The sequence below is a fragment of the Medicago truncatula genome, chromosome 1, assembly GCF_003473485.1.
Source record: "Medicago truncatula cultivar Jemalong A17 chromosome 1, MtrunA17r5.0-ANR, whole genome shotgun sequence".
In the NCBI taxonomy this organism is placed as follows: Eukaryota; Viridiplantae; Streptophyta; class Magnoliopsida; order Fabales; family Fabaceae; genus Medicago; species Medicago truncatula.
In genome coordinates this window covers 42,578,828-42,604,463 of record NC_053042.1, presented here as the reverse complement: position 1 = coordinate 42,604,463, position 25,636 = coordinate 42,578,828, and the positions used below count along the sequence as shown (strand labels likewise).

Below are 25,636 nucleotides of genomic sequence, written 5' to 3'. Positions count from 1 at the left end.
GCTTTTCAGCTACCAAACAGAGCCTTAATAATATCCAAACAAAGTTTGCCTCTGCTATGTTGAATTAAGTTAACAGAGTACAGCAGTTACAGTAAAAATACGGCATATACAATACTGATAAACTAAACCATCGAGTTAATTAGTACTATTAAACAAAAACAAACGAGAAGCATAACAGGATTACTGATTTGGGGCTCAAATAATTCTTTGTCGTTATCCAACCCGGGCCTCTAATTCTTCCTCTTTAGGCTCTTATCTTTCTCATTAATCCTTCTCTCCATTACCTTTTCTCTTTCTCTTTCTCGCGACTGCTTGAGAGTTGCCACTTACATCTTTCTTCTCTTTATCTTTGCTTTTCTTTCTTGCACCTGTTTGAGAGGTACCATTAACAACCTTCTTATTTTTGTTTCTCTTTCTTGCAACCGCTTGAGAGGATCCATTTGCAGCATTACGCCCACCTGCAACATCACATTGAAGCAATTTGCTCCCAATCTTGTAATAAGAATAAACATTAACAGTAGCAAGTTTGGCAAGTTCTTTGCTTAGGCAACCCCAGTCATACACCGTTTTTAAAGGCCTGTACTTCCGTAAATCAAGTTTACATACCACAAAAGCTAATTCATCAACACCACAAAAACTCAAATGAGGCCTCTTCATAACACTTGCAGCAAAGGGTCCAAGTTCAACAGCATTTCTACATCCAAATCCATACTGCTTCTCCAACTTAGCCAAATTCTCTTTGATTCCAACTCCAACAAATGTAACATTTGGGAGACGAAGAAAATTAAGCAGTGATTTGTGGACAGAATCATATGCCCAACTCTCAAAGCAATTGAAACCATTTAGGTGAATGATAAGACACGAGTGTCCATCACAGAACTGCAGTGTTGCACATTTGGATTTGGTAACTGTTCCTGGCTCCGTGCCATGTAACAGAAGCCATTCAGCATCAAGCCCGATAACTTTGGTTCGATGATTGTTAGAACGATGCAAGAACGATCTTATATGATTCTCAATCTTTTGCTCATCGGATGTTGCTCTGGTCTTGATGTGTACTCCATTCAGCTCAAACGATCCCACATAACCCATGTGTGCTGAAGAAGTTTGTAAGGTGGCAATTCAATAAAGCATTGCAAGTGATAGAGAGACAAGGACTATTTATAGGCATATAACTTGCGGTAAGCTGAAAAGGCATAGTAATCGAGAGTAGAATCTGGAAAGGCATGGTGAAGTTTAATTGCAGTAAGCTTGAGAACATAGGAAGGAAATAGGAGAACAGATATTGGTAACATGTGAAATTAAATACCATCAATATTTTCAGATGCTACCCTACCATCCTAAATCCGAGATTTATATTTTTTTAGTTGAGAAGAAAAAAATAACTTTTACATTGTTTATGAGAAAAATCTTGGTCCCTCCAAAATAAAATAGAGAAGCTCACATTACTAATGTCTTACACAATGAGTTTCTCGACTAAAGAGAAGCTCCGAGATACTTCCTTGATCCTAAATTATAAGTCGTTTTGACCATACGTATGTACGTGAACGAAATATTATGAAATTGTCATTAAATTAGATAATTAAAAGAAGAAAGCGTAATAAATAGTTCAAGGAAAATGCTAACCAAGGAAATATTTTCTTAGTTAAATGTATGGTAAAAAAAAACACTAATGTTTCATTGATATTATAGAAGGACTTATAATTTAGGCCCACGTGAACTTAACTCGGTAGATATGAATATTACATAATATATGTAGAGGTCGGGTTTCAAACCCCGAACACCCCACTTCTTCACATTTAAAACGTGTGAGTTCCAACCATTAATCTAATAGAAAAAAAAGGACTTATAATTTGGAATGAACGGAGTAATAAAAAAAAACAATATTACATAGGCCTAGTATCAGTGGTTTTTTTGGCGCACACAATTATTAACTAAAAGTGACTTATGAGTTTAAAATCATACTTCTATGTATTTTATTATGGGTTTTTCTATCATGTGCAAATTTGCACATGTTAAGAAGTTCAAAATAGAAATTTTATATTGAAACTTGTACATTTAATATTAAATATAAAACTTTTGAATAAATAATTGTTGTTTTCTAAGAAAAAGTTACTACTATTAGTTGTTTTAACATGTACAATGTTGCACATGTTAAACAAACCCTTTTATTATAAGTCGATCCGACATTTTCACATAGTAATTTTATAAAATTATTCCTTGTTAAAAAATCATTAATGATGTACTGATAGTGTGTAGTGAGTTATAATAAAACACAAATATTTTTTTTAATGTCCCTCCGTTTTTAAATATAAACAAAAATCCTACTTGTTCTTGTCAGCCCAATATGCATAAACATCATAGAGACCTTGCTTTCATTAGCTTATCTCCAAACTTTAAGTCTCAAGCTCCTACATTCTTGCTTCAGCTTATGCTTATTCTTCAATTTCTTTCCAAGCTTTCCTACTTCAAACTAAATGTTTAAAATCAGTTTCTTTAAGTGCTCCTAAGCCTCCAGGGAATCAGAGTGACATGAAAAGACTATCCTCATGTTCCGAACATCTCACTTACCGGTTTGTATGGCTCACATATGTCAAACCCGCAGGGTCCACCCTGCAAATTCCAGCATCAGTACCTTAACTTTCACAATTTAATTAAAATACCAAATGATATCCGTTTTGAGCAAACGACCACTCATTGGAAAGCGTAGGGTGTCAGGATTACAAATATAATTTTTGTTTTGAGGGTTAACCATTCAATTGGTTCAGTTTAACAAAAGAGTGGGTATTTGTACAGAAACATGACCGAAACTTTCTCAAACTTGTAGGGAGCTTTTCTCCTACTATACTTAATGAAATTTAACAACTCTTGTGTCTAAACTGTAGGAAATTTTGTCTTCTTTGCAGTGGATTAACAATCATTAGCATATGACCTATATTCAGAGAGTTATGCTAATTTTACCACAGGTATGTCTACAGGAATTTCACACAAACAGCTCTTCTTTTATATGAACTTGCAAACCAAACATATACAACCCAATAATAGCCAAAACCAGTCCATTTAACTTATAAAATCCCTTTATTTTCCATCTTTTAGGGTCTCAGGGTTTGGCATGAAAGAGAAAGAAAAGAATAAAGAGAGAAGGTTTAATTCATCTTACCTCAGTTTCTAGACATCCAAAGCTTGATTCTCATGAGAATTTCGTACATGCAGTAGGAGGGTTTGAAGAATAGAAATGTGGGGGTTTTTGGGTTGATTCTAAACAGGAGGGAAAATGGAGAATTTGAGCAAAATATTACCGGAAATAGGTTTCTTTGATGATGGGTTTATGATTTTCATTCATGCACGTGCTTGATTTTGAGGGATTGGTGAGGAAGGAATTTGAAGGTGATGGCCAAGGTGAAGAAGAGAGGATGGGCGTCTGAGAAAATAAGAGAGATATGATGAAAAATTCTGATTTTCATTCCTCTTATTAATCACATTTAACCCTTTCCTCTTTTACTATTTTGCCCCTCCTTTTACTACTAAAGCATTATTGTTTCATCAATATTTCTCCAATTTAATATAATATATAAAATCTTATCTCATCCTTTATTTGGAGTCTCTAATTTACACCATTATTATTAATCAGAGCTGCTGGATCATTACAATTGTCTTGGTAATTTGAAGTCAATGTTGATTTATTGACTTTGAAATCAACAACGATATAAACCGTTAATCAATATGGTAATACTGCACTTATTTGATTTCTGAAATTTATTTTTATGTTTTTTGTGTCTCGATATTTATTATCTTTATGAACATTCTTTAATGTTGTCATTATGTTTATGTTTTTGTTTGATATTGAATATTTGAGGCTCATGTTGATTCTTACATTTGTAAAATACTGTTGGTATCGCACTAAACTAGTTAAGAAACAAATGTTGAATATTTTGAAAATATTACACTAAGAAACAATCTCTTAACATTGTTCTCCTAACTAGCCTATCTAATAGGTTAGTTAGATAGCATTGACACTTTTTTTTGTCGATGTTCGTCTTATTTTTTGTCGATATAACACCGACTTATTTTTAGTGGTCGGTTATGTAACGCCGATATTTGTGACCAACATGTAACTAACATTATATATATATAAAGTGAAATATTTTTTTGGTGGTCGGTTGTGTCACGCCAATTATTGCTCGCATTTTTTTATCTATAATTATTCAACTATTGATTTTATCTTTCATTTGGTTTTATTCTCATACTTGTTATTTCATTATATTGTGTGAAGTGAAACATGTCTGAAGATGCACAAGTTCCAATTGAAGCTCATGTCCGATACGTCGCCGTGAAAAAGAATATTAAGGTCTTTTTAACCCCCACCGACAAGGTTGACGAGTTGAAAGCACAACTTAACATATACTTTATCCATATTGGTGAAAATCAAAGAACATCTCATATGCGTAGATTTGGGGAGCACAAGGAATATAACTTTTAGAAGACCGTGTATTTTCCATAACGTATCAAAAACGATAGCAACATTGATTACATGTTTAGGTTAATGGTTCAAAATAACACTTTATGTCCGATCCATTGAAGTGTAATATTGAGTAACATGTAATAGTGTAATGTGTTCGAATTTGTGCCTGCAATGTTGAATTTTAATGAATTTGTGTTATGTGTAATTTAACGATAAATTTGTGTAATTTGAATCGTTTATGTGTCATTAAGTGTGATTAAGTGATTATGCGTCATTAACGACAAATTTGTGTAATTTGGATCGTTTATGTGTGATTGTGTGATTAACGACGAATTTGTGAAATTTGGATCGATTATGTGTGATTATGTTGTTAAACTGGTGTAATTCAAATCAATTATAAGTGTGTAAAGATTAGAAATCATTACCGACTTTGTTAATGACATTCAATGATGTCTGCTGCTATATCAGTGCACAGCGTGAATTAATCCACGCTGGCATGCAATGAACGTGAATTAACTCTCACGTTGAGTTCAATATGACCTAAGTCATGTTGGAGATATTTTGGTCGGTTTGTATGAGAGTGGACAAATCTTGATGAGAGAAGAGCAATATTTTTTTTTGAAAAGGACCCAATTGATAAAGCGATAGATAATGGATATGGATATATCATGGAAATAACCGTTGTTGTCTTCTTGTGGAGAATTGGGAGGGTAGTGTGTGTTTGTTGACTCTTTTCCGAATAAAAACAACTTTTCAAGTTTCAACCATTGACAAAAGAAAAACCTTATATTCTTGTCTTTTAAATTAAATAAATTAATGACAAAAAGAGAGAAAAACAACTGGCCATTAATAAAACCGAAAAACCTTAAATTCTTGTCTTTTTTTTATTATTATTTCGTTTTTTAAAATGTTTTGTCTTTGTATGAGTGCGCCTGCGTGCATCATTACATTCCTAGTTAAGAATGTTTCAACAATAACATCGTTTCTAGGGTTCTACCCTTTGACTTAAGGTACCTCCTTGACCCTCCTTTTTTTCTTCATCTTCTTTTCAATTTTTATTTGTTATCTTGATTATGTTCTTAATTTTTGAAAGCATTGTTTTTGAGCTATTTGTTTAAGCTTTTCATTATTAAAAATTGAATCTTTGGCATGATTGTGAAATGGGTTTTGTTTTTGAGTAATTGGTTCAAGCTTTTCATTATTAAAAATCATATCTTTAGCATGATTATTAGATGGGTTTTGTTTTAATTGTTGATTGAAATTGATTTAATTAGATGGGTCGTGCTATTCAAAGAGAAAAGGAAAAAGAGGTTGAATTTGACATTGAAAGTGGTGAGAACACAAGCGAAGAGGATACAAGCAATGATGAGAGAGATTCAAATTCAAAAAACGGTTTTCCTTGGTCATGGAATGGGGTTATGAATTTAGATGGATCAGAAAAGGGTAAAAATGGAATTGAAGCATCATGTAGCAGTTCTTCAAATTTTTGTGATGTTGTTGGTGTAGATGAATGTAATTTAGAATTGTTGGTGGATAAAGGTTTAGAACATGTTAATGGAAATCATGGAAAACAGAAAATTAAGTTTACTAATCCAAGAAAGCCTCAAAAGCCACCTTTGCCTCCTAGAGGTCCATCTTTGGATGCTGGTGATCATAAGTTTGTGAAGGAATTAGCTGAGCTTGCGTTGAGGAAGCGTGCGAGGATTAAGAAAATGAATGCAGTTAAAAAGATGAAAGCAAGCAAGTTGCCGTCGTCTTCAACATATACAAATCTTTCTGCTATGGTCATCACTATTTTTTTCTTCCTCGTCATCATATTTCACGGTAAATTACATGTTCCTTTGCTGGGTCTATTTCCATATGCTGTAATCAATGCTCATTTGGTTTCGATTAAATTTTAGATTATTTACTTTCAAGCATCTCTCTAGTTACATATATGCTTACATCTCAAATTGGTGTTGTGCCATATATGATCAGAACAGCTAAATAATCTCTCTATAAATTCTAAATTGTCAATTTTTAAAAAAAATAAATCAATTGAGCATAGAGCTGCCTGCATCAGTACATTGGCTTGGTTCATATGCATTTCACTTGCGGCTCTTCTAACATTTGGTTTAACGCATGCATTTCTCACCTGATTCTTGTGTTCTTTATCATATTTGATTCTTGTGTTAAGTTGCAAGGTGTCCTAGAATTCAATTGTATTTGTAATTAGTTTTAGTTGCTTCAGTTCTGCTACATCTCAAAATATGGTCAGTTTTTCTGACTACCACAACTAATATCTATCTTAATTGAGATAAAACATTTTCAAATTATGTGTACTGTGTAAAGAGTAGTCCGACCGGCGATGTTGTACGGTACAGAGTGTTGGGAGGTTAAGAGCACGAGAATTAAGTAAGCGTGGCGGATATGAGGATGTTGTGTTGGATAGTGGTAAGACCAGACGGGATAGAATTAGAAATGACACCATTAGAGAGAGAGAGAATGGGGGTAGCACCTATAGTAGAAAAGTTGGTAGAAAATAGACTTAGATGGTTTAGGCATGTAAAGAGAAGACCCTTAGATGCCGTCGTAAGAAGAGTAGACCAGATGGAGGAGAGTCAGATCAAAAGAGCTAGGGGAAGACCTAAGAAAACTATAAGAGAAACCATTAGAAAGGATTTAGAGGTCAACGAGTTGGATCCAAATATGGTTTATGATAGAACACTATGGCGTAATTTGTTCCATGTAGCCGACCCCACTTAGTGGGATAAGGCTTGGTTGTTGTTGTTGTGTAACCTAGTCATCACTTGGATCATATATGGGATATCACCTGGGGTTTGAATTACTTCTATTGATGTCCTATAACTTTTTGCTTTTTCAACTCTTATAAGGTCATTGTAACAATAACAAGCTCTATTTTGAAATCAAATTTGCATAGGATTCATACAAAGATGACACAACTTATGAATGTTATTTTGTTTAATGTATGTATTTTGCAAAGAAGTCTCATATCTGAGTCAATATATTCATTTCATGCTCACATTCGTCTTGAATCTGCAAAGGATTTTATATTAGTTGTTTTACAGGTATGAGGGTGTACCCTGATACTGAATAACCATTTCACAGTATACAGAGTGGATTTTGTGGTAACAAATGTACATTATGTCATAAGGAAACTACTATGTCCAAACATAAATTACATTATTTCCACTTCTGTAATTGCGAATTTGATTTTCGTACCTTCTTCAATCTTGATTGAACATCTTGAGACATCAGAAACTTACTATAGGGCCAAGGACTTGTTGATATTCTTTCAATGTGTTAGAAAATGACCCATTCCTTTCTAAATTTTCGTTGTGGTTACTGCCTTTCTGCTTTGAAAGGGCCTGAAGTTATGGCATAAAGAACACTAATCTATGATCGTACTGCTTTGTTGAAGTGCAACTAGAACGATAAACCATGTAGCACCTACACTTTTGGTTGAAGGTGTGCCTAACACGTGTAAATGTCCGACACCGACACATGTTACATTCAATCACTTTTGTTTTTTCAAATTATTATCGGTGCCGATGTGTCGTCGTGTCGTCGTGTCAGGTGTCTATGTCTGTGTTTCATAGAGGATAATTGGATGTCTAGGATCAGTATTGTTAAATAGTTTCCTATCAAACTCATCTGACATTGCTCTCACAAAAGCATCTTGCTTTTAACAACAAACTTTAGTTCATTCGAACTCAATTGGTATCTGTCTTCTAATAATCATCAAACTCTAAAGTTTTAGATGCATCTCTTTTCAAAGTTTTTTCTTAATGAAATACTGATTTAGCTAAGACTTTCCTTTCAGGAATCAAATCTGCGAGTAGTGCGTCTGTTGGGTTAACAGCTTCCCCTGAGTCAGCGGTTGCATCAGACGAAGGTTTAATTTCAGTTCAGTATCCTACGAACTTCAACACCAGTAATGGAGATGAACCTGGCTCTCGCTTTCCAAGTGTGTATTCTATTATATAATTCTTTTCCAAAGCTGTGCAATGGGAAAATTTATGTATATGTTGTGACGTAATTGTATAGAGATTGCTGTAACTAATTTTTTTTCCCATTTGTCTATATTGGTGCAGGTATGCAGGAAGGATGATATGGAAATTTTGAAGATTCTTTCCTTCGTTCACAGTGTGAGTTTAGGATATTTTTCATTAGTTTGATTTGTATGTGCTTTTGTACAGCCATTAGGAATTTCAGTTAGTTTGCTTGTACAGTGACTTGTTTGGTAATTTTGGCAATGTTTTTAAAAAAAGGACTTCTGATTAGATTGTTCATTGTTGTCTTTTCCAACTGAACATGTTGAGGTCAGTTTTTTGTTTTTGATCCACCTTGGTGGTGATGATGATGACATTGCTGATTTCTCTTAAGGATTGCATGTTTATAGTTCTGATTAATTTTTAGGTAGTTTATTTTTATTTTTAAATTTCAATTAGTGACATTTTTTTTCCCAAGGAGTGTGCATGTTCTAAGTAATTTTTCTAAAAATTTATTTAGTTAAGACTTTTAATACAAAATAGGCTAGTTCAAACAACATTAGGATACTATGATTTGTAGAATACCATAAAATATAAATCCATAATGCAGAAGTTCTGCTTTTTTGCGGCCATTATTTTTTAGATGGATTGTTTTTGGCATTTGAAAATGCTTTGTTGAATCCATCAATTTACTGTGTAAAATTCTTCAGAAATTATTCCATGTGCATGTCAGAGAATAATTAGTATGAGAAAAGTTATTTTAACGCTTTTTTTTAAAGGAAAAACCTAAAAGTTGTTCGACACCGTATTTTTATACGGATTTTGACGCTTTTCTTTTAAGGAAAAGTTATTTTGACAACCTAAAAATTGTTTGACACCGTATTTTTATACTGTTATCATTTTAATAATAATTTTTCTTTTCTTTAATTAAAGTAACACTTGTTTTAGGTGTACTTTTATACTATGTTCCAATAATCGTCAAATTTTAATTGTTCAAATATCACATTATACCTAGTTGACTACCTCGATTAAGCAATGGGTGGACAAATCAAACTACTAACAGAAGTTACAACCAAAAAATGCAAAGCCCACATTTGTTCTTTTTGGTTGAAAAGCCCACGTATGTGGAGATTCAAGAAAATTGCTGTTGACACATCACCTTTGACTGAAAAATACCAGTAAATTACTCAAATGCCCGTGGAAGTTTACTGGCGGTAGTTAATTGCTGAAGTTCAATTTCATCTATGAAGTGATGTGTCAACAGCAATTTTCGAGATTCAACCCTTGGTTCATTTTCAAGGGTAATCCAACACTTATGCGTATTTGTTAGAATTTTTTTATGCCTCCACAACTTATCTCCCACCCCGGTATTTTTCAAAAATTCAAATTTTATCCTCCTCCAATTTGTCACCTCCTTTCTCCATTTTTGCTGTAAATATATGTTTTTGGATAGCTATACATTTGAGTTTCTCGTAACATATTTATATTCAGGAATTTAAATAAGTTTTTCAGAAAAATTGTGTTTTCTTTTTTTTTTTTTTGCAAATTACCAAGGTTATAACCGTGGCTAAATATTTTTACTATAAAATGTCGTTTCAAACAATTTAGATTGAGCTTTTTGAAATTTTGGTGTTAAAGCTCAACTTTTAAATTGTCCGAGATAATTTTTTGCTTCAGACACCTAATTAACAAAACTTGGTATTTTAGAAAACAAAAGAAAAATCTGAGTTTTTGAAGAAAATAATACTATTTAAAAGGGATAAAGGATATTTTGGAATTTCTTACAATAATTGTGAAGACATTGGGTTATACAAAATTCTGCGTTATACCATTGACTATCTAAATACACGCACACAAAATATCTAACATTTGAGGTTGAGACCAAACTACAACAAGCATGGGGTTTTTCACCAATAAATTGTTTATATTGTTGTTTACAAGTGTGAGTTATACGTCCCACATCGAATAAAAGAGTAAAGGTTGAACACATTATAAGTAAGAGGATCCATAAACCCATAACCTTAAGGTTTTGGGTAAGAGTGTAGTGTCTCTCTTGCTTGTGCGGTTGTTCTAGCCTCGGTATATAATGTCCCCCGAGCTCCCCCAGTAACCCAACAGCTTCACCTACCACCGTTGAAGTTGTTCTACATATCAAAGACTACAAAGACTAAAAAAACTGTTATGGATTAATGTACATATAGATCACCAAAAATCTGAAGAGATCCAAATGAGATCTAGTAATAGATTTTTAGTGTCTAAGGCATTATAAGGTGATGTTTGTCATTTTTTATCGTTGATCTATCAAGTGTGAGTTAAAAAGTCTCATGTTGGAGGAACGAAGAGATGTTGAATACGTAAACGAGAAGATTCATATACTTAATGCATTAAGATTTTTGATGTAGATGTGATGTTCAACCTCACTTGTGTGGTTGCTCTTAACTCAATGTGATAATCCAACACAATATTGTCCCCTTAAAAGTACCATCAATAGTATCTTCGATTCGACTTGTTGGAGCAAAAGTGGCTCCTAGTGTTAGATCAAGAACGTGCCACACTTGAGTTGGAGAATGTTGATGTATTGTGAGTTAAAAGTTTCACATTCAATGAAAAATGAGACATTGAATAACATATAAGTGAGAATATTCATATACATAATGACTTAAAGTTTTGAATGAAGATGAATTGGTTGCTTGTAACTCAATATGATGATCCAACCTAATATTTTTCCGTTGAAGTCCCATCACTTATAAACTATTTTCGAACCTTATTTATTTTCAATTTCGAAACTGTTTTTTTTCCAATAAGAAGCATCTAGCACTCTCTAACACCCAAACAAATCCCTCAAAAAACAAAAACAAACAAAAAAAAAAACACCCAAACAAAATTGTGGGATCTACCTTGCGATTGGATAGTTGGGCGTAGGATTAGATTTGAGATTTATTAACATGATGATTATAGACTATGGTAATTATAGGAACAAAATTTTGCAAGTGTATTTGACTACTAATAAATTATTTTTTATGCTTAATCAAATCATGAATAACCTAAGACAATGACAAACGTTATTTCAACAAAGGATTTATGAGTAAGTGAATTGAACCCAGCCTTCGTTTGGAAGCGTGTTGGCATGGTTATTATCATGTTCCAATAACATTTTCACCGTGACTTTATGAAGCAACTAATTGGAGTTTGTAACCCATTCACAAGTCCACATTGTGATTTCCCCTTAAAAAAAAGTCCACATTTTGATTTCCATAAAATCAAAAGGGAAATGTTTGAGAGCACTGAATAAAGAAGCGAATACAGTAAGTATTATATTAGAAGTTGTGCAATCAATCCTTTAAAAGTAAAAAAAAAATGTCTTTTTAATTAAAAACTTTTTTATTGGTTTCTTTAACTGTTGTCTGAGGGCATGGATTAACAAGACTCTAATCAAAACACACGCTGTTTTCGTTGATTAGTAATATTTTTTTATGACGTGATTGAGTGTAACTAGTTGCATAGGAGAACAAGTGCGTCAAAAAACGGGGACAATGAAAGGATTCGATTCCTATTTGTTTTTCTCATGTAGGTAATTTCTTCTAAAAATTCAAAAAGGGTTAATAGTTAATTATCTACTTTATTTTCAGTTATTTAAAACACTTTGATTGATTTTATTTACCTTTTCAAATTTAATAAATCATAGTCGATTCATTAAGTAGAAACAACCTAGTTTTCACCCAAGAGGTATATGAAAAAAAGATTTCACCCAAGAGGTAGGTATATGACTTTTCACCCAAGAAACAACCTAGTAGTCGTTATTAAGTATATATATGAATAGAACTTTTCAGTATAATACTTGTTTAAAATCTTAGGAGAATTCATATATGCTAATCAACTCAATAACATTCATTAATTACAATAGATTCAGTATATCTACTTCAAAACTTGGGACAAGTTCTTCTACTCATATATACTTAGGTACCGTTTGGCCAGACTTTTTTTTGGTCTAAAAGCTACTTTAAAACAAAGTTAAAATAAAGCTCTTTAAGAAAAAGGCTAAAGCTGTTTGGTTTCTTTATTTTTTTTTAGTTCTAAAGTTATTTTTGAGTTAAAAGCTGTTTGGCAAAATATTATACAAAACTTTGAATTTATTATTTTTTGGTGGTGTAAGACCCCGTTTTCCCCAACTTAAAAATTTCAAACATATAATCAGAGTAAACAACATATAACGGGATATCACACTTCTTAGAATCTCAAAAATAGATAAATATCCTGCAGCATAAGCTTCAACATAAAGCAGCGGAATTAAATTCAACTTCATAAATTGTCTTGGCATGCATGCCTCATCAAAACACATCATAAGTTCAGTTAAGTAACATCAAGACATATCATGTACGTAAAGGAAAGAGAAATATCCACTAAGATCCCCTCTCGTTACGTATCAGAGCAACCTAAGACTCAGTGAGGCAAGGCCACTCACGACAGCACAAACAACAACCTACTCTGGATTACATGAAAGTTACTCATACGAAGAGCAACATTTCCAAGCAGAAGGGATGAGATTTCACAAAACAATAATATTAAGCATATAATTCAACAATTATATTTAACAACATAAAACATCTTATTAATCAGCATTGATAATAATATATCACAAATCACTTCATAATAATCTCAACTTAATCATTTTATCATCATCGACTCGACAAATGCAACTATGCAACTTAGACCTCTTATATGCATGTGGTACCAATACAGGGCATCAAGCCCCCATCGCTATTTGAGTATTAATATACTTCCAGGGCATCAAGCCCCCATCGCTAATTTTGAGTTAATGCTCCAACGTGGTGAGTACAAAGCTCCAGGGCATCAAGCCCCCAACTATGAATGCTTATGCATGGACTCGACCTCTTAAACAACTTAATTCGACAACCTCTTATATTAGTCCAATAATTTGGAACATCATCATCTTCAACATCTTAGACGACTCATGCAGCTTAGTTAAATAACAAACAGCAACATAGGCAGTGTGCAACAGCAAGACATAATTATATCAAATTCAATTCATCAACATATTATATATACAATTATTCTTCAAGTAATGCATAAACATTATAACACATCGTAATCAACAACAACATATCTTATTCAGCTTCACAAATTATAGTTAATCTCATTATTAAGTCTTAATCCTACCCAAGGGTTCAACTTCCGACAACTCGTACAACAAAGGTCGCAAAATCTAACAAGTCACTCTGTTTCTAGGTCACTCGCGAGGCGAGAGCCTCTACTCGCCGTGGCGAGTTCAGGTCAGAATCCCACAAGTTCAATTCCAGGTTCAATCACATCCTACATTCTTTCCTAATCATTATTAGACATGTTCAGGCACTCAAAGACATCTAAAGTTCAACTCAAAAGTCAAAAATATGAAATCTTGCATGCTCTCTGGTCTAGCTCGCTAGGTGAGTTCATCTGTTCGCTGTGGCGAGCTGCGACGTGCAACTCGTGAGGCGAGGGAAAATGGTTCGTGTGGCGAGCGATGAACTTCATCACTCGCGAGGCGAGGATCATCGTTCGCGAGGGCGAGCGATTAGTGTAGGCTCGGGCAGAAGTGCATTTTTTACGAAAATTCATCTTTTCTCATGGTTTTAAGCCTAACGTTGATTCCAGAATTCATCATATACATTATCTAAGGTCTAGAAACAGTTTCTACATCAATCTAACAACTTTTCACCGTTTAATCATCAATTCACTCAATTTGACCTAATTTTCGATTCTTCTTAAACTCATCCTAATTCATGTTAAATGTAACCATTGATTCATAGACTCAATAAAATTGCAAAGTTAGTCTCACCCTTACCTTGTATGATGAAAATCGCAGTCCCTCTAGGTCTTCTCCCTTCTCTTGGCTTTTTCTCCCTTTTTCCAAAAACTGATCGTACGTACAATGTTTTTTCTAAAACAAGGTTTCCCTTTTATACCTCCTCCAATTATCTTATCTTATCTCTCTTTCTCTCCCAAAACTCTCTAAAATATCAAAACAGCCCCTAAACTCAATATTTATTTTATTTTCAAATCTTATTTTATTAAACAATAAAATAAGTCACAACTCCTCATAAAAATCATATAAACCACCTCAATCATAAAAATCATCTAAAATAACTCTAGACTCAATTAAATAATTAAATAATTCGAAACGGGCGTTACAGGTGGTGTCTGGGGTTCGAACCCGGAACCTTGCATATATTTATGCATTGTCTATAAATAAAAAAACTTTGAATTCATTATGAATTAACATTATAAATAAAAAAATGTCTAAAATATTTTTTGAAGGTAAAAAATGTTTAAAATATAGAAGATATATTTTTACCAATACTATATTTACTCAATGACGTTTATTTTGTGTAACATGAATACAAATTTGTACAATATCTTTTCCAATTATACTCTATAACAAATTTTGTTATAAGAATACCATATTTTTAGTGTTTGTCAAAAAAATAATAATTTATATTATATAATATTATATTTGTTACATTGTTGGTGTCATTGAAAAAGATATGTTTAATTTTTTTAATAAGAAAAAGATATGCATAGTTTGTTACAATACAAATGTGTAAATTATATATAAGTATAGTTTTTTTAGGCAACTACACTTGTACTTTTAATTAAAATCAAAATTTTATAAAAATAATTATACGAATTACACAACACTAACAAAAATTATACGCATTAGCATAACAAAAAAAACAGAAAGAGAAACATAAAGTATTACTCTAAACGCTAACGTGCGTGTGTATTTCCGTGGTTGAAGAAATGGAATAAAAATATTCGGTGTCATTCATTGACAGCGTGAATACAAATATTTGCGAGGTTGTGATGATCAAAAGATATTGAAATTAATATATAAGTGATAAAAAGATAATAAAATTCCTTAAAAAAATAGATAATAAACTTAAATGGAACCTCATTAAAAAATTAAATTGACCGGTTAAAAAAAAAAAATGGAAGAAAAAAGCATATTAATTGAAAAAATAAAACAAGGTTGCCGGCGGGAGTTGAAGAGAGGTGTTTGTGAAATAAATTGGGGAGAAATAGTTTTTTGAAGTAGCATTCAACAACTTTTGGTTAAAGCTCATTCCATTCAATTTTATGCAATCTAAAAAAGGTACTTTTTTTCGAAGGTAATTTACTGATATTGTGTTTGGCCTAATTTCTCCTTAAAAACGTAGAAAAACTGAAAAAAAACCGGGTCAAACGGTACCTTAAAGCCTATAACATCCATTCTTCATGCATATGGACGAATATTAATTCACACTTCGTGCCCCATAATTAGATACATTGTGGCACGAATATCAAAGAAACTAGATAGAAATGATGAACATAATTACTACTATACTACTATATTATTATGAGGATAAATTGATCATGGGATGGATGCATAAGGTGATTTAATTATGGTACATAACCCTTGTAAATTCAAGCAGCAGGAACACCAAGAGGAATGGGAAAACTGGAGGCAAAATCCACGATCCTTCGTCAATCTATTTTCATGGGTTATGGTCTTTACGTTATGGTGTGCATGGTCTATATTAGCATGGGCATATATACCCGTGTTGGACCATTTTCTCATCTGACCATTAATACAATACAAATATAATAACAATTTAATAAAAGTCAATGAAATACACCATATCTTCTCATAGATTTTCCTATAATTTTTGGGACATGTTAGGACACTTATTAATTAGGGAAGTTTTTTTTAAGAGGCTAAAATGAAATATATTAGCACAATAAACGTCAATCAGCATAAGTAGTGTTTAGGAATATATCAAAGATCCAAGATACAATTCAAAGAAGAGAGAAAAGCAAGAGTCTAACAAAGAACATAAGGAAAAATTAAGTTAAGAAAATGATAAATGAATAATTGTGATTAATATATTTTTAATATTGGGGATATTCTAACAAATTAAATTGGATTTCAAGAATTTATCCTAAATCTCTAAAACCCTCCAAAATCCTCCTCTAAAGAAATTTTTCAATTCCTCCCAAGTAGGAGAATTCTAGAATATAAAGAAAAATAAACACTTCAAAGCCCTCCCTTATTAAAGACTTAATTCTTTCCACTTCATCGTTCCTTTTTATTCAAATCCATTCCTTCCTTTCTTAAACTGCCGAACACACCCTATGATTTTGTATGAATTTATGGTGTCCACACTCACTTGTCTAGTTGCTCTTAGTATAATGTGATTATTTACCTCAATATTTTTCTGACTCCCCTAGAAGTCCGAACTGAAGTATGATAGTCTAGTGAAGGTGTGTGGGAGGAGTTCTTGACGATGGATCATGAATGCATGTGGATAGTCTAATACTTGAGAGAGAATGTTGATGTGTGAGTTGGAAATAACATATTGGATGGAAGAGTAAGATTGAACAACATATGTGAGAAGGTTGATATAGTTAATATCTTAGATTTTAGGTTAAGATATGATGTTCAAACTAACTTTTGTGGTTGCTCTTAGTCATATGATTTTTTTTCTAAACGGTCAACATTAGTATGTTATTCCAGTTGTTAATTTTTAAGTGTCCTTTTGTCGTTTTTCACATGTATCAAAACAACTAATAATATCATTACTTATGATACTATTATTTATATTTTACCTATATTACCTTAACCATTTATTATCTCATCCCTAAATATATGACAGTTTTGAGATTATTTCTAAAAGGTAGAATTGGTTATGCCTCCTTAATTGATTATACTTGAAGTTATGATTTGTAACTTCTAAATCAAGAATTGATTTTCACACACAAATTTATAGTTCAACTCACTTTTAAATAATGTATGCAAACATAAATCACTTTTAATCAAATTTATTTTTAACCAAAATCAATTATCTCGCTGCAGAGCTTAGTGTTGTGGGCTCCTCCATAAGTCCTTGCACATGTCTCATAGACTCTTAACAAGGATGACTCCCTTTCAAGAGAAAAGCAAGGATTACTCAAGAAGCATTAATATTCCTTCAATGTTTGTATTTAAAGAAGCATGGGGTCATTGGCTAGTCAATTATGCCCACATGAGAGGTATTGTGTTTTCCTTTAATTAGCCATCCAAATTCATAAGACCATATCGAATTGCCAGCTCCAGCAGCAAGCATCACCCATGCGCATTGTTTGACAGATACTTCAAACCGTGGTCGGCACAAACGTAACCGCTCATTTTTCATTATTTTGCGTTGACATTCACAATTTCTCATGTACCTTCCATTGATGTTATCCGAGCAGGAGATAGAAATTTTGTCTTTATCTCCTGTGCTTTGATACACATTGAGCTACAGGAGATCAAGTAGAACAATACAGATTTTCTTTTACCTAAATACAGTTTGCAATATATGTATAATACACCAAAAAATCTTACATTGCTTGAAAATCGAGTTTAAGAGTAGTTTATAAACAACACACTTGTTATTCCTCTTTTACAAAAGACAAAACCGTGAAGAGTTCACATAAAACCCAAAGCGGATAATACTTCGAAAACTCAATGTTATAGATTGGAGGTTCGTAACATTAGTGCATTAGGTAGAGGTTGAACTTATGTCAAACTCAAGAGCTTGCATACTCTTTAGCTCCTTAGCCTCGAATATAATGAAGGGATGTTGTAATTTTTAAAATATAAATTATAACAATTTAATGAAAACTCCAAACAAATAATTTTTTAGATAAAGAATTTGATTTCTTTTTTCAAAAGGAATCTATAACATATGCGCCCTATAATTTCATATTATGTACGAGTTATTTGTAACCAAAAGAGGAAATGTGGTTAAAATATTTCAATATGTTGTAAGCGATTTTCATAACTAGGCATCATGGGAAGCTAAATGCTAATTGAAATTTATAGGTGTTGGGAAAGCAACAAAAGGAATATCTACACTAGCAGCACACTAACATAAAAGAAAAAGAAATTAAAAAACACAATCACAAATAAATTGTGTTTTGACACTTTATACCTATGTCCATAATCTCACAATCCTCCCTTCATCCAAAGACTTGTATGTCTTCTTCACTTTATCTTCTTCACGTTTGAAGAATGAGTATTGTTCAACTTTTTGTCTTCTCTTTTAAGTTTCGCAAATCCTTCATGAATTTTATATTTGTGTATTGTCATAAGGAGAAATTCATTCTTCCATCAAACAAAGGAATATCCAACTTCAATGTGTAGCCATAATAACAAGTATATTTAAAAATATTAATATTAGAACTATAACCTCTCTTCAAATGAATAACACAACACAGTAAACTTCTTCTCTTTCTCCATTGATCGAAACCTAAACTTTTTTTTTTGAAGAAGCTTGAAACCTCAACTTTGATACTAGTTGTTGGGAAAGCAACAAAATCAATATATACAATACATTAGAGGAAGCACACCCACAAAAGCCAAAAAGAAATACAAGATACAATTCAGAACTTGAATGTGGTCTGGCACTTTATACCTACATCAACAATCTCACAACAAACAATCTCACAACAAATATTTTATTATTCAATCTGCAATCTTTACAAAGACAAAATTGCAAATCTTCTCATACGAATTTTGCACATAAAAAAATACAAAACCTCTCAACTACAATTGTAATTTATACAAGGATAAAATTGCAAACCCTCTTGTTCCAAATTAGGCCAACACCTAATCCTCGGATCTATAGTCCACTCACAAAGCTAAAACCCAATGAGGCGTATAAACTCACTCACATATCACATGTACTGGTAAAGAGCTCTGAAACACCCAATAAGGTACTTTGAGCCAATTTGAGCCCTCTACACAATCAAACGGTCACCCGACATTTACGCCATTGAACAACCCACTGCAGAAGCATTTACACATGGAGATAAACCTTAAATAATTTCGAGACCTCGCTGACTTGAATTCTAAGGCTTTGTTTGCGAGTTTAGAGGAGAAGGAAAGGGAAGACTTGAGAAAAAAGGAATGAGCAAGTGGAAGAAATAGAGGACAATGGGTGAAGAGGGTTTTGGGGGGTTTTGGAAGGTTTATATGAATTCTTCAAATTTAATCTGTGTTGTTATTTTATTTCTAAAACTAAAAATATAGCTGCATTAATTTATCATAAAAATCAAAAACTGTTCTTTTAAAAAATTTGAAAGATTTCTTCATTTTCCCTCATATTTTCCACCTTTCAAAGCTTTCACTTCCCCTCCGCTCCAAACTCGCAAACAAAGTCGAAGGCTTTGTTTGGGAGTTTGGAGGGGAAGGGAGGGGAGAACTTTGGTGGGTTGGAAATATATAGAAAAATTGACAAAAAAATCACATTTTTTGAAAGAACAGTTTTTTAGAGAATGATAAACTAATGATGAATATACTTTTAATTTTAAGAATATTATAACAACATAGATTGAAATTGAAAAATTCATATAAACCCTCCAAAAACCTCCCAAAACCCTCCCCCAATAAAATTTTGAAGTTCCCCCAAATGAGGGGGATTTTTTATTATGAGTAAAAAATTAACCTCCAAAGCCCTCTCCTCCCAATATCTTCTATTTTTTCCACTTGCTCCTTCCTTTTTTTCAAAACCCTCCACTCCCCTCGCCTCCAAACTCCCAAACAAAGCCTAAGGGAAAAATAAAACTTGTGGTATAAGGTCATGGCATATATCCAAGTACCGTGAATTCAGAAACATTTGTAATTTGTTTCTATTTTCACCTTTTTCCTTTGGTTGCCATTGAGCAATTCAGACATATATATTACTAGTGCGTTGTAAATTTGTGTTTTTGCGTATATATACTAAATGGTGTGTAGATCTGTAAATTTGAGTCGTAATCGGTTCGAACGCCTTCCCTGATGCAAAACAAAGCACATATCTCACGATTTTCCGCTCTTCCTCTGCGTGCCTCCCGCTCCACCGTCTTCTCCGATCTTCGAGCCGCTCCAACTCGGTGAAACAATGTTGAAGCACGAGATCGTACGATCTTGAGATCTAACTCCCGATCTTGAGAACCATGTCAAACTCTTTAAAAATTTAAAAATTAGTACTTTTTTCAACACAAAACATTTAATATAATTTTTTAACACGTGTCCTTAAGACATCTGTTGGAAAAACCCATAACAATAAAAATGAGCTTGTAATAAAAACAAAATATTAAAAACAAAACTTATGTTTGAATTCCAATGACTATTTTTTTAACAAAATTTCCAATGATTAACACTCTTGAAAATTTAATAAAGAAAATAACTGTTGGAAACTTGATCAATCATTCTTCAAGAATTATTACAAAGCATAATTGCCTGCTATAAAAGCCACTTGCCGACTTAGTCATTTAATTTATTTATTTTTGTACAGTTAATTATTATTTCTCTTTATTATCACATAAAAATCAAATTGCATGGATTATTCATTCTCTACGAAACCGGAGTGTGATGACAGTGATTATAGTCAACAATGGCTTATTTTTAATTATTATAAAATAAAATCTAGCTAATGAGACCATTAAGAAAAAGCTGCTCTTATAATATCATATGAACTAGTCCAAAAAATAATCTAGTATATGAACTTAGGAACTTGGTCAACAAATTAAAAAATAGAAAAGTATACACAATAGTGGCCAAATCGTGTCAAGCTGGCTGTTGAGACTCAAGTTGCTACTCGTTGTAATAAATGAGATGTATCCGTATAGTTTAGTTCTATAAATACATGGTATTCCCACTTCACAAAATAGCAGCATACAACAAATAACCATACCTAAAATAACTACTACTGAAAATTCATTCCCTTATCAAAATATGGCTAAAGTGTTTAGAGCATATTTCCTCAAATCTCTTTTCATCTTTTGGTACCGTTTTCTCCTTAGGCAACTCAAAAACCTAATAGTCTTCCATAGAACTATTAGCAACACTTTTGCTAATACAACACAATCACAAATCAAATACCAAAAATTTTCATCTCTTCTTAACCGATCAGACCTCAATGATCACACATTAATCTTCGACGTCGAAAATGCTTTGCTTAAATCCACTTCTCTATTTCCATATTTCATGCTTGTAGCATTTGAAGCTGGAGGACTATTTAGAGCCATTGTTCTAGTGCTTTTGTACCCTTTAATCTTTTTATCAGGAGAAAAAATGGGGTTGAATATAATGGTGATGATATGCTTTTTTGGTCTCAAAGCAAAAGACTTTAGAATTGGAAGATCAGTTCTGCCAAAATTCTTCTTGGAAGATGTTGGTTCAGAAATTTTTGAGGTGATCAATCAAGGTGGGAAGAAAGTGGGTGTTAGTAATTTACCTCGTGTAATGGTGGAGAGTTTCTTGAAAGAGTATTTGAAAATTGATTTTGTTGCTGGTAGAGAGCTGAAAATGGTTTGTGGTTACTATGTTGGGTTGATGGATGAGACAAAAAATTTGCATGCTTTGAAACAAGTTCATGAAGGGAAAGGCTCTTTAGATATGATTGGTATTACAAGATTCAATAACATTCATGATGATGAAATTTTCTCTTCTTGCAAGGTTTGTTTTTCTTATTTTCTACTTATTTTAATCTTATTTTAATCATTTGTGTCATTGTTAACGGTGATATATTGGACCTTGAATTAAACTAATAAGTTGTTTTGTTATATCAGGAAGTCTATGCTGTCTCACAAGGTGACAAAAGAAGTTGGAAAAAGCTAGCAACAAAAAAATACCCAAAATCACTTATTTTCCACGATGGAAGACTAGCCCTAACACCAACTCCATTAAAGTCATTAGCAATGTTAATGTGGCTTCCATACGGAATAATCCTTTCCGTTATTAGAATCACACTTGCATTCACACTTCCATTCAAAATCTCAACTCCGTTATTAACATTTAGTGGACTCCGTCTCACATCATCAATTCCCGAAAATGCCCATAAATCCAACGGTCACGGTCATCTTTACGTGTGTAACCATAGAACCTTATTAGACCCACTCTACATTTCATTCTCATTACACAAGAAATTAATTGCGGTAACTTATAGCTTAAGTAAAATGTCTGAGATAATAGCACCAATTAAAACGGTACGTTTGTCAAGAAATAGAGATATTGATGCAAAAATGATGAAAACGTTGTTACAACAAGGGGATGTAGTTGTGTGTCCAGAAGGGACCACTTGTAGAGAACCTTATTTATTAAGGTTTAGCTCTTTGTTTTCTGAAATGTGTGATGAGATAACACCAGTTGCTGTTGATACACACGTCAGCATGTTTTATGGCACAACTGCTAGCGGTCTAAAGGCTTTGGACCCGGTTTTTTTCCTCGCCGATCCTTTCCCGGCTTACACGGTTGAGTTACTGACCCAAGTTCGTCCTTCACAATTTCCACGAGTTAGCGAGAATGCTGAGGAATGTAGGTTTGAAGTGGCGAACCATATTCAAGCGGAGATCGGTAACACTTTGGGATTTGAGTGTACAAAGCTTACAAGAAAAGATAAGTATTTGATGCTAGCTGGTAATGAAGGGGTAGTTTTCAACCGAAGGAACAGCATACCACGCAACAGTCAACAATAACCAACTTATTATTAGATGTGACGAAATGAAAATGAAAGGGTTACTTTCGTGGACCTAGAGAAAATAATGTTCATCTTTTTTTTTCTTTCTTTCTATCTTTTCTTTATTTGATTTAATTGATTGTTGGTTTTTTCTCTCTCTTTCAATCTGTGCTGTATATTTTGTACTACTGCTACATAATGCAAAGCAATGTTGATTCTTATCTAAATACTAAATAGTGCTATAATAGTTCTAGGGGAAACAACGATTGGCAAGTGCGCATGCCTCTACGCATGAGCCGAATTAGTCGTCCATCTTTGATGGATCAAAAACCGATACGAAAGAAAAAAAAGAAAAAAAACATTTTGATTTGATCCGTCAAATAAAAATCTATAAAGTAGTTTAATTTGTGCAGTTAATGTGGTTGGGGCTTGCCACCGCTTAAACGGCTAAACGTACGATAAAGTAGAAATTTAATTAACGTAATGTAATAAGTGAATAAGTGAATCATAAAATATCTGACCGATGGAAAAGGACCCTCCTCCTTCTCTTAATTATTCATAAATAAATCATAACTAACAAACTCTTAATTTAGTTACCATTGTCGCTTCATCCAAGTACAAAAAGAGTTTCTGATGAAGAAAATAACTAACACAATGATTAATTCCTCCGATCCTATTTATAAGAGATTTTTAGTCAACAAAAATTAATGTATTTTGTCTAAATTCTTAGTTAAATATATCACTTTTTATTGATCTAAAAGTTTTGTATAAATAAGACCCGGAATAATTGCTTATATTATTCCTTTAAAAAAAAGTTTGAGTTTTAAACTTTAAATATGATGTGATTTTTTTATTCAATAGATGGAAAAAAAAAATCCAAAACACATTCGGAGCACAAATAACACGTGACTCATTAAAAGTCTTATAAGATTACACAAAATCTAATGAAGGGAAAGAGTGTAAAGCAAAACAAAAGTTTGAGTCCTTGAAAGTTGAAACACATTAGCCTAAACGATAATTAATGTAACTAATTTATTTCGGTTAGAAAAGTATTGCCTACCGGATTTAGAAAGTGAGTTAGAGCATCTTCAATGAAGTTCCTTACTTAACAATGATCATTCTTTATTAAGGACATCCATAAAGGAATAAAAATAGAGTATTTATATAAGGTATCTCTCCCGTGAGCAACTAATGGGTCTCATGTTTAAAAAAGTAATAAAATATATACAAGTTGGTCTCACTTTTGAAAGAACTAATATTTTATGAGGTAATTTATAATTTAATAAATTACTTTTGTATAATGATGTAAAGTTAGTGAGACTTATTTAAGCATTTTTCATTGGAGTCTCTGGTACTGTATTTCCATTGGAGTTATTGAATCTTTAATATAAACTTTTATTAAAAAAATATAAATAAATGAGGTGTATATGTGAAGACGATTAAAGGAATCATTATTAGTGTACCATCATTATGGACGTTCTTAGTAAACAATGTTTAACGTTAGTTACTAGCTACTCCCGGTATATAATTCTTATCCAATTCAATCCTCTTTTCCAAAAGATAAAAATAAGGTTTTTTTCTAGATTACCTTTGAAGAATGGTTGGTAATTTACCCACCAACCAATGAAAATGAGCAATTTGTTGGTGGGGTCAAGATAGTTTATGGATACCACTTAAAAATATGCTTATGTGGCTAATGTGTATTGGTTGGGATAAATTACCCACCATTCTTCCATGGGTACCCTAGTTGTCACCTAAGAATAACTATACAAAAACTTTCATTTTTGGGTAAATAATACTATCCGACTTGTCTCGATCCTTATAAATAATATGATCAATCTTTTATTCAATATTGCACATATCCTCAATTGAATATCACTATCCATACTATACTGCTTTCAGTTAGTATGTCCAATACTACAGTTTTGTCGCTACATATGCATGTATCCAGTTCATCACAATTCACAAATGCTCTTCGCAACTAGCTCTCGTTAAATTTCTGTTTGGTGTTGTTATATGGTTAAGAAATAATGATAAAAAATTATCACAGGTGACAAAAAAAAATAAAAATTAGATCATTAACCCATATAATAATTAATAAAAAAAAAATTAAAAATTAATTAATTTAAAATTTAGCACTGCAAGTTCAAAGTTCAAACACGCCAATTGACCCTGCTGCCAAGAACAATTTGAAGAATATATGTGACCTGAAAATAAATGTTGTCATAAATGTTGCACCATTAAAATGCGGACCTGCACACAGATAGAGCAATATAAGGAGAGGATGGGAATGGCCAAATGAGAAGAGATATACAGATTTCTTTCATAAATAAAATATTATATCCACACCTACCTTGTGCTGAAGTGTGTGTGTATATATATTATATATATATAAGCAAAAATTCTCAACAAAAAAAAAAGTATAAGCTTTAAACAGGGAAGTTAATTAGGTACTAACATGACTGAGCATTTATGTTTGTTTATATTACTATATATCGATCTCGTAACATTGAGTCTATGAACAACGAATGCATGTATTTCTTGTGTAGTAGTATAAACCAAAACCATGTTCCAAAGGCTGTAATAGCCGCACAGGAATTTTTATAACGTGAAATGTGATATACTTTTGCCGCAGATCTAGGGAGAGAGATTATTGAGACCAAGTTGTAACGTAACTAATTCTTCAA

At 32.6% G+C, this 25,636-nt stretch overlaps 3 protein-coding genes across 4 annotated transcripts; 2 read left to right on the top strand and 1 right to left on the bottom strand.

The window, feature by feature from the left end:
• Nucleotides 1–28: 28 nt before the first annotated feature.
• On the bottom strand, nt 29–3,524 carry LOC112421996 (uncharacterized). Its single transcript, XM_039829800.1, has 4 exons — nt 3,158–3,524; nt 2,569–2,610; nt 2,326–2,463; nt 29–1,213 (listed from the first exon to the last, which is right to left on the bottom strand). The coding sequence occupies exon 4, from the start codon at nt 1,087–1,089 to the stop codon at nt 265–267; it is 825 nt and encodes a 274-aa protein (XP_039685734.1). The 5' UTR covers nt 1,090–1,213; nt 2,326–2,463; nt 2,569–2,610; nt 3,158–3,524; the 3' UTR covers nt 29–264.
• Nucleotides 3,525–5,309: 1,785 nt separating this feature from the next.
• LOC25484746 (uncharacterized) lies at nt 5,310–8,871 on the top strand. Of its 2 annotated transcripts, XM_039829799.1 has the most exons (5): nt 5,310–5,469; nt 5,734–5,902; nt 5,999–6,283; nt 8,283–8,426; nt 8,554–8,871. In XM_039829799.1, the coding sequence occupies exons 2-5, from the start codon at nt 5,734–5,736 to the stop codon at nt 8,568–8,570; spliced, it is 615 nt and encodes a 204-aa protein (XP_039685733.1). In that variant the 5' UTR covers nt 5,310–5,469; the 3' UTR covers nt 8,571–8,871. The 2 variants fall into 2 exon arrangements, with proteins under 2 accessions (XP_039685733.1, XP_013469155.1); XM_013613701.3 differs by having other exon boundaries at nt 5,734–6,283.
• A 12,279-nt stretch (nt 8,872–21,150) lies between these two features.
• LOC11408756 (probable glycerol-3-phosphate acyltransferase 2) lies at nt 21,151–23,178 on the top strand. Its single transcript, XM_003591324.3, has 2 exons — nt 21,151–21,949; nt 22,063–23,178. The coding sequence occupies exons 1-2, from the start codon at nt 21,227–21,229 to the stop codon at nt 22,966–22,968; spliced, it is 1,629 nt and encodes a 542-aa protein (XP_003591372.1). The 5' UTR covers nt 21,151–21,226; the 3' UTR covers nt 22,969–23,178.
• Nucleotides 23,179–25,636: the final 2,458 nt, after the last annotated feature.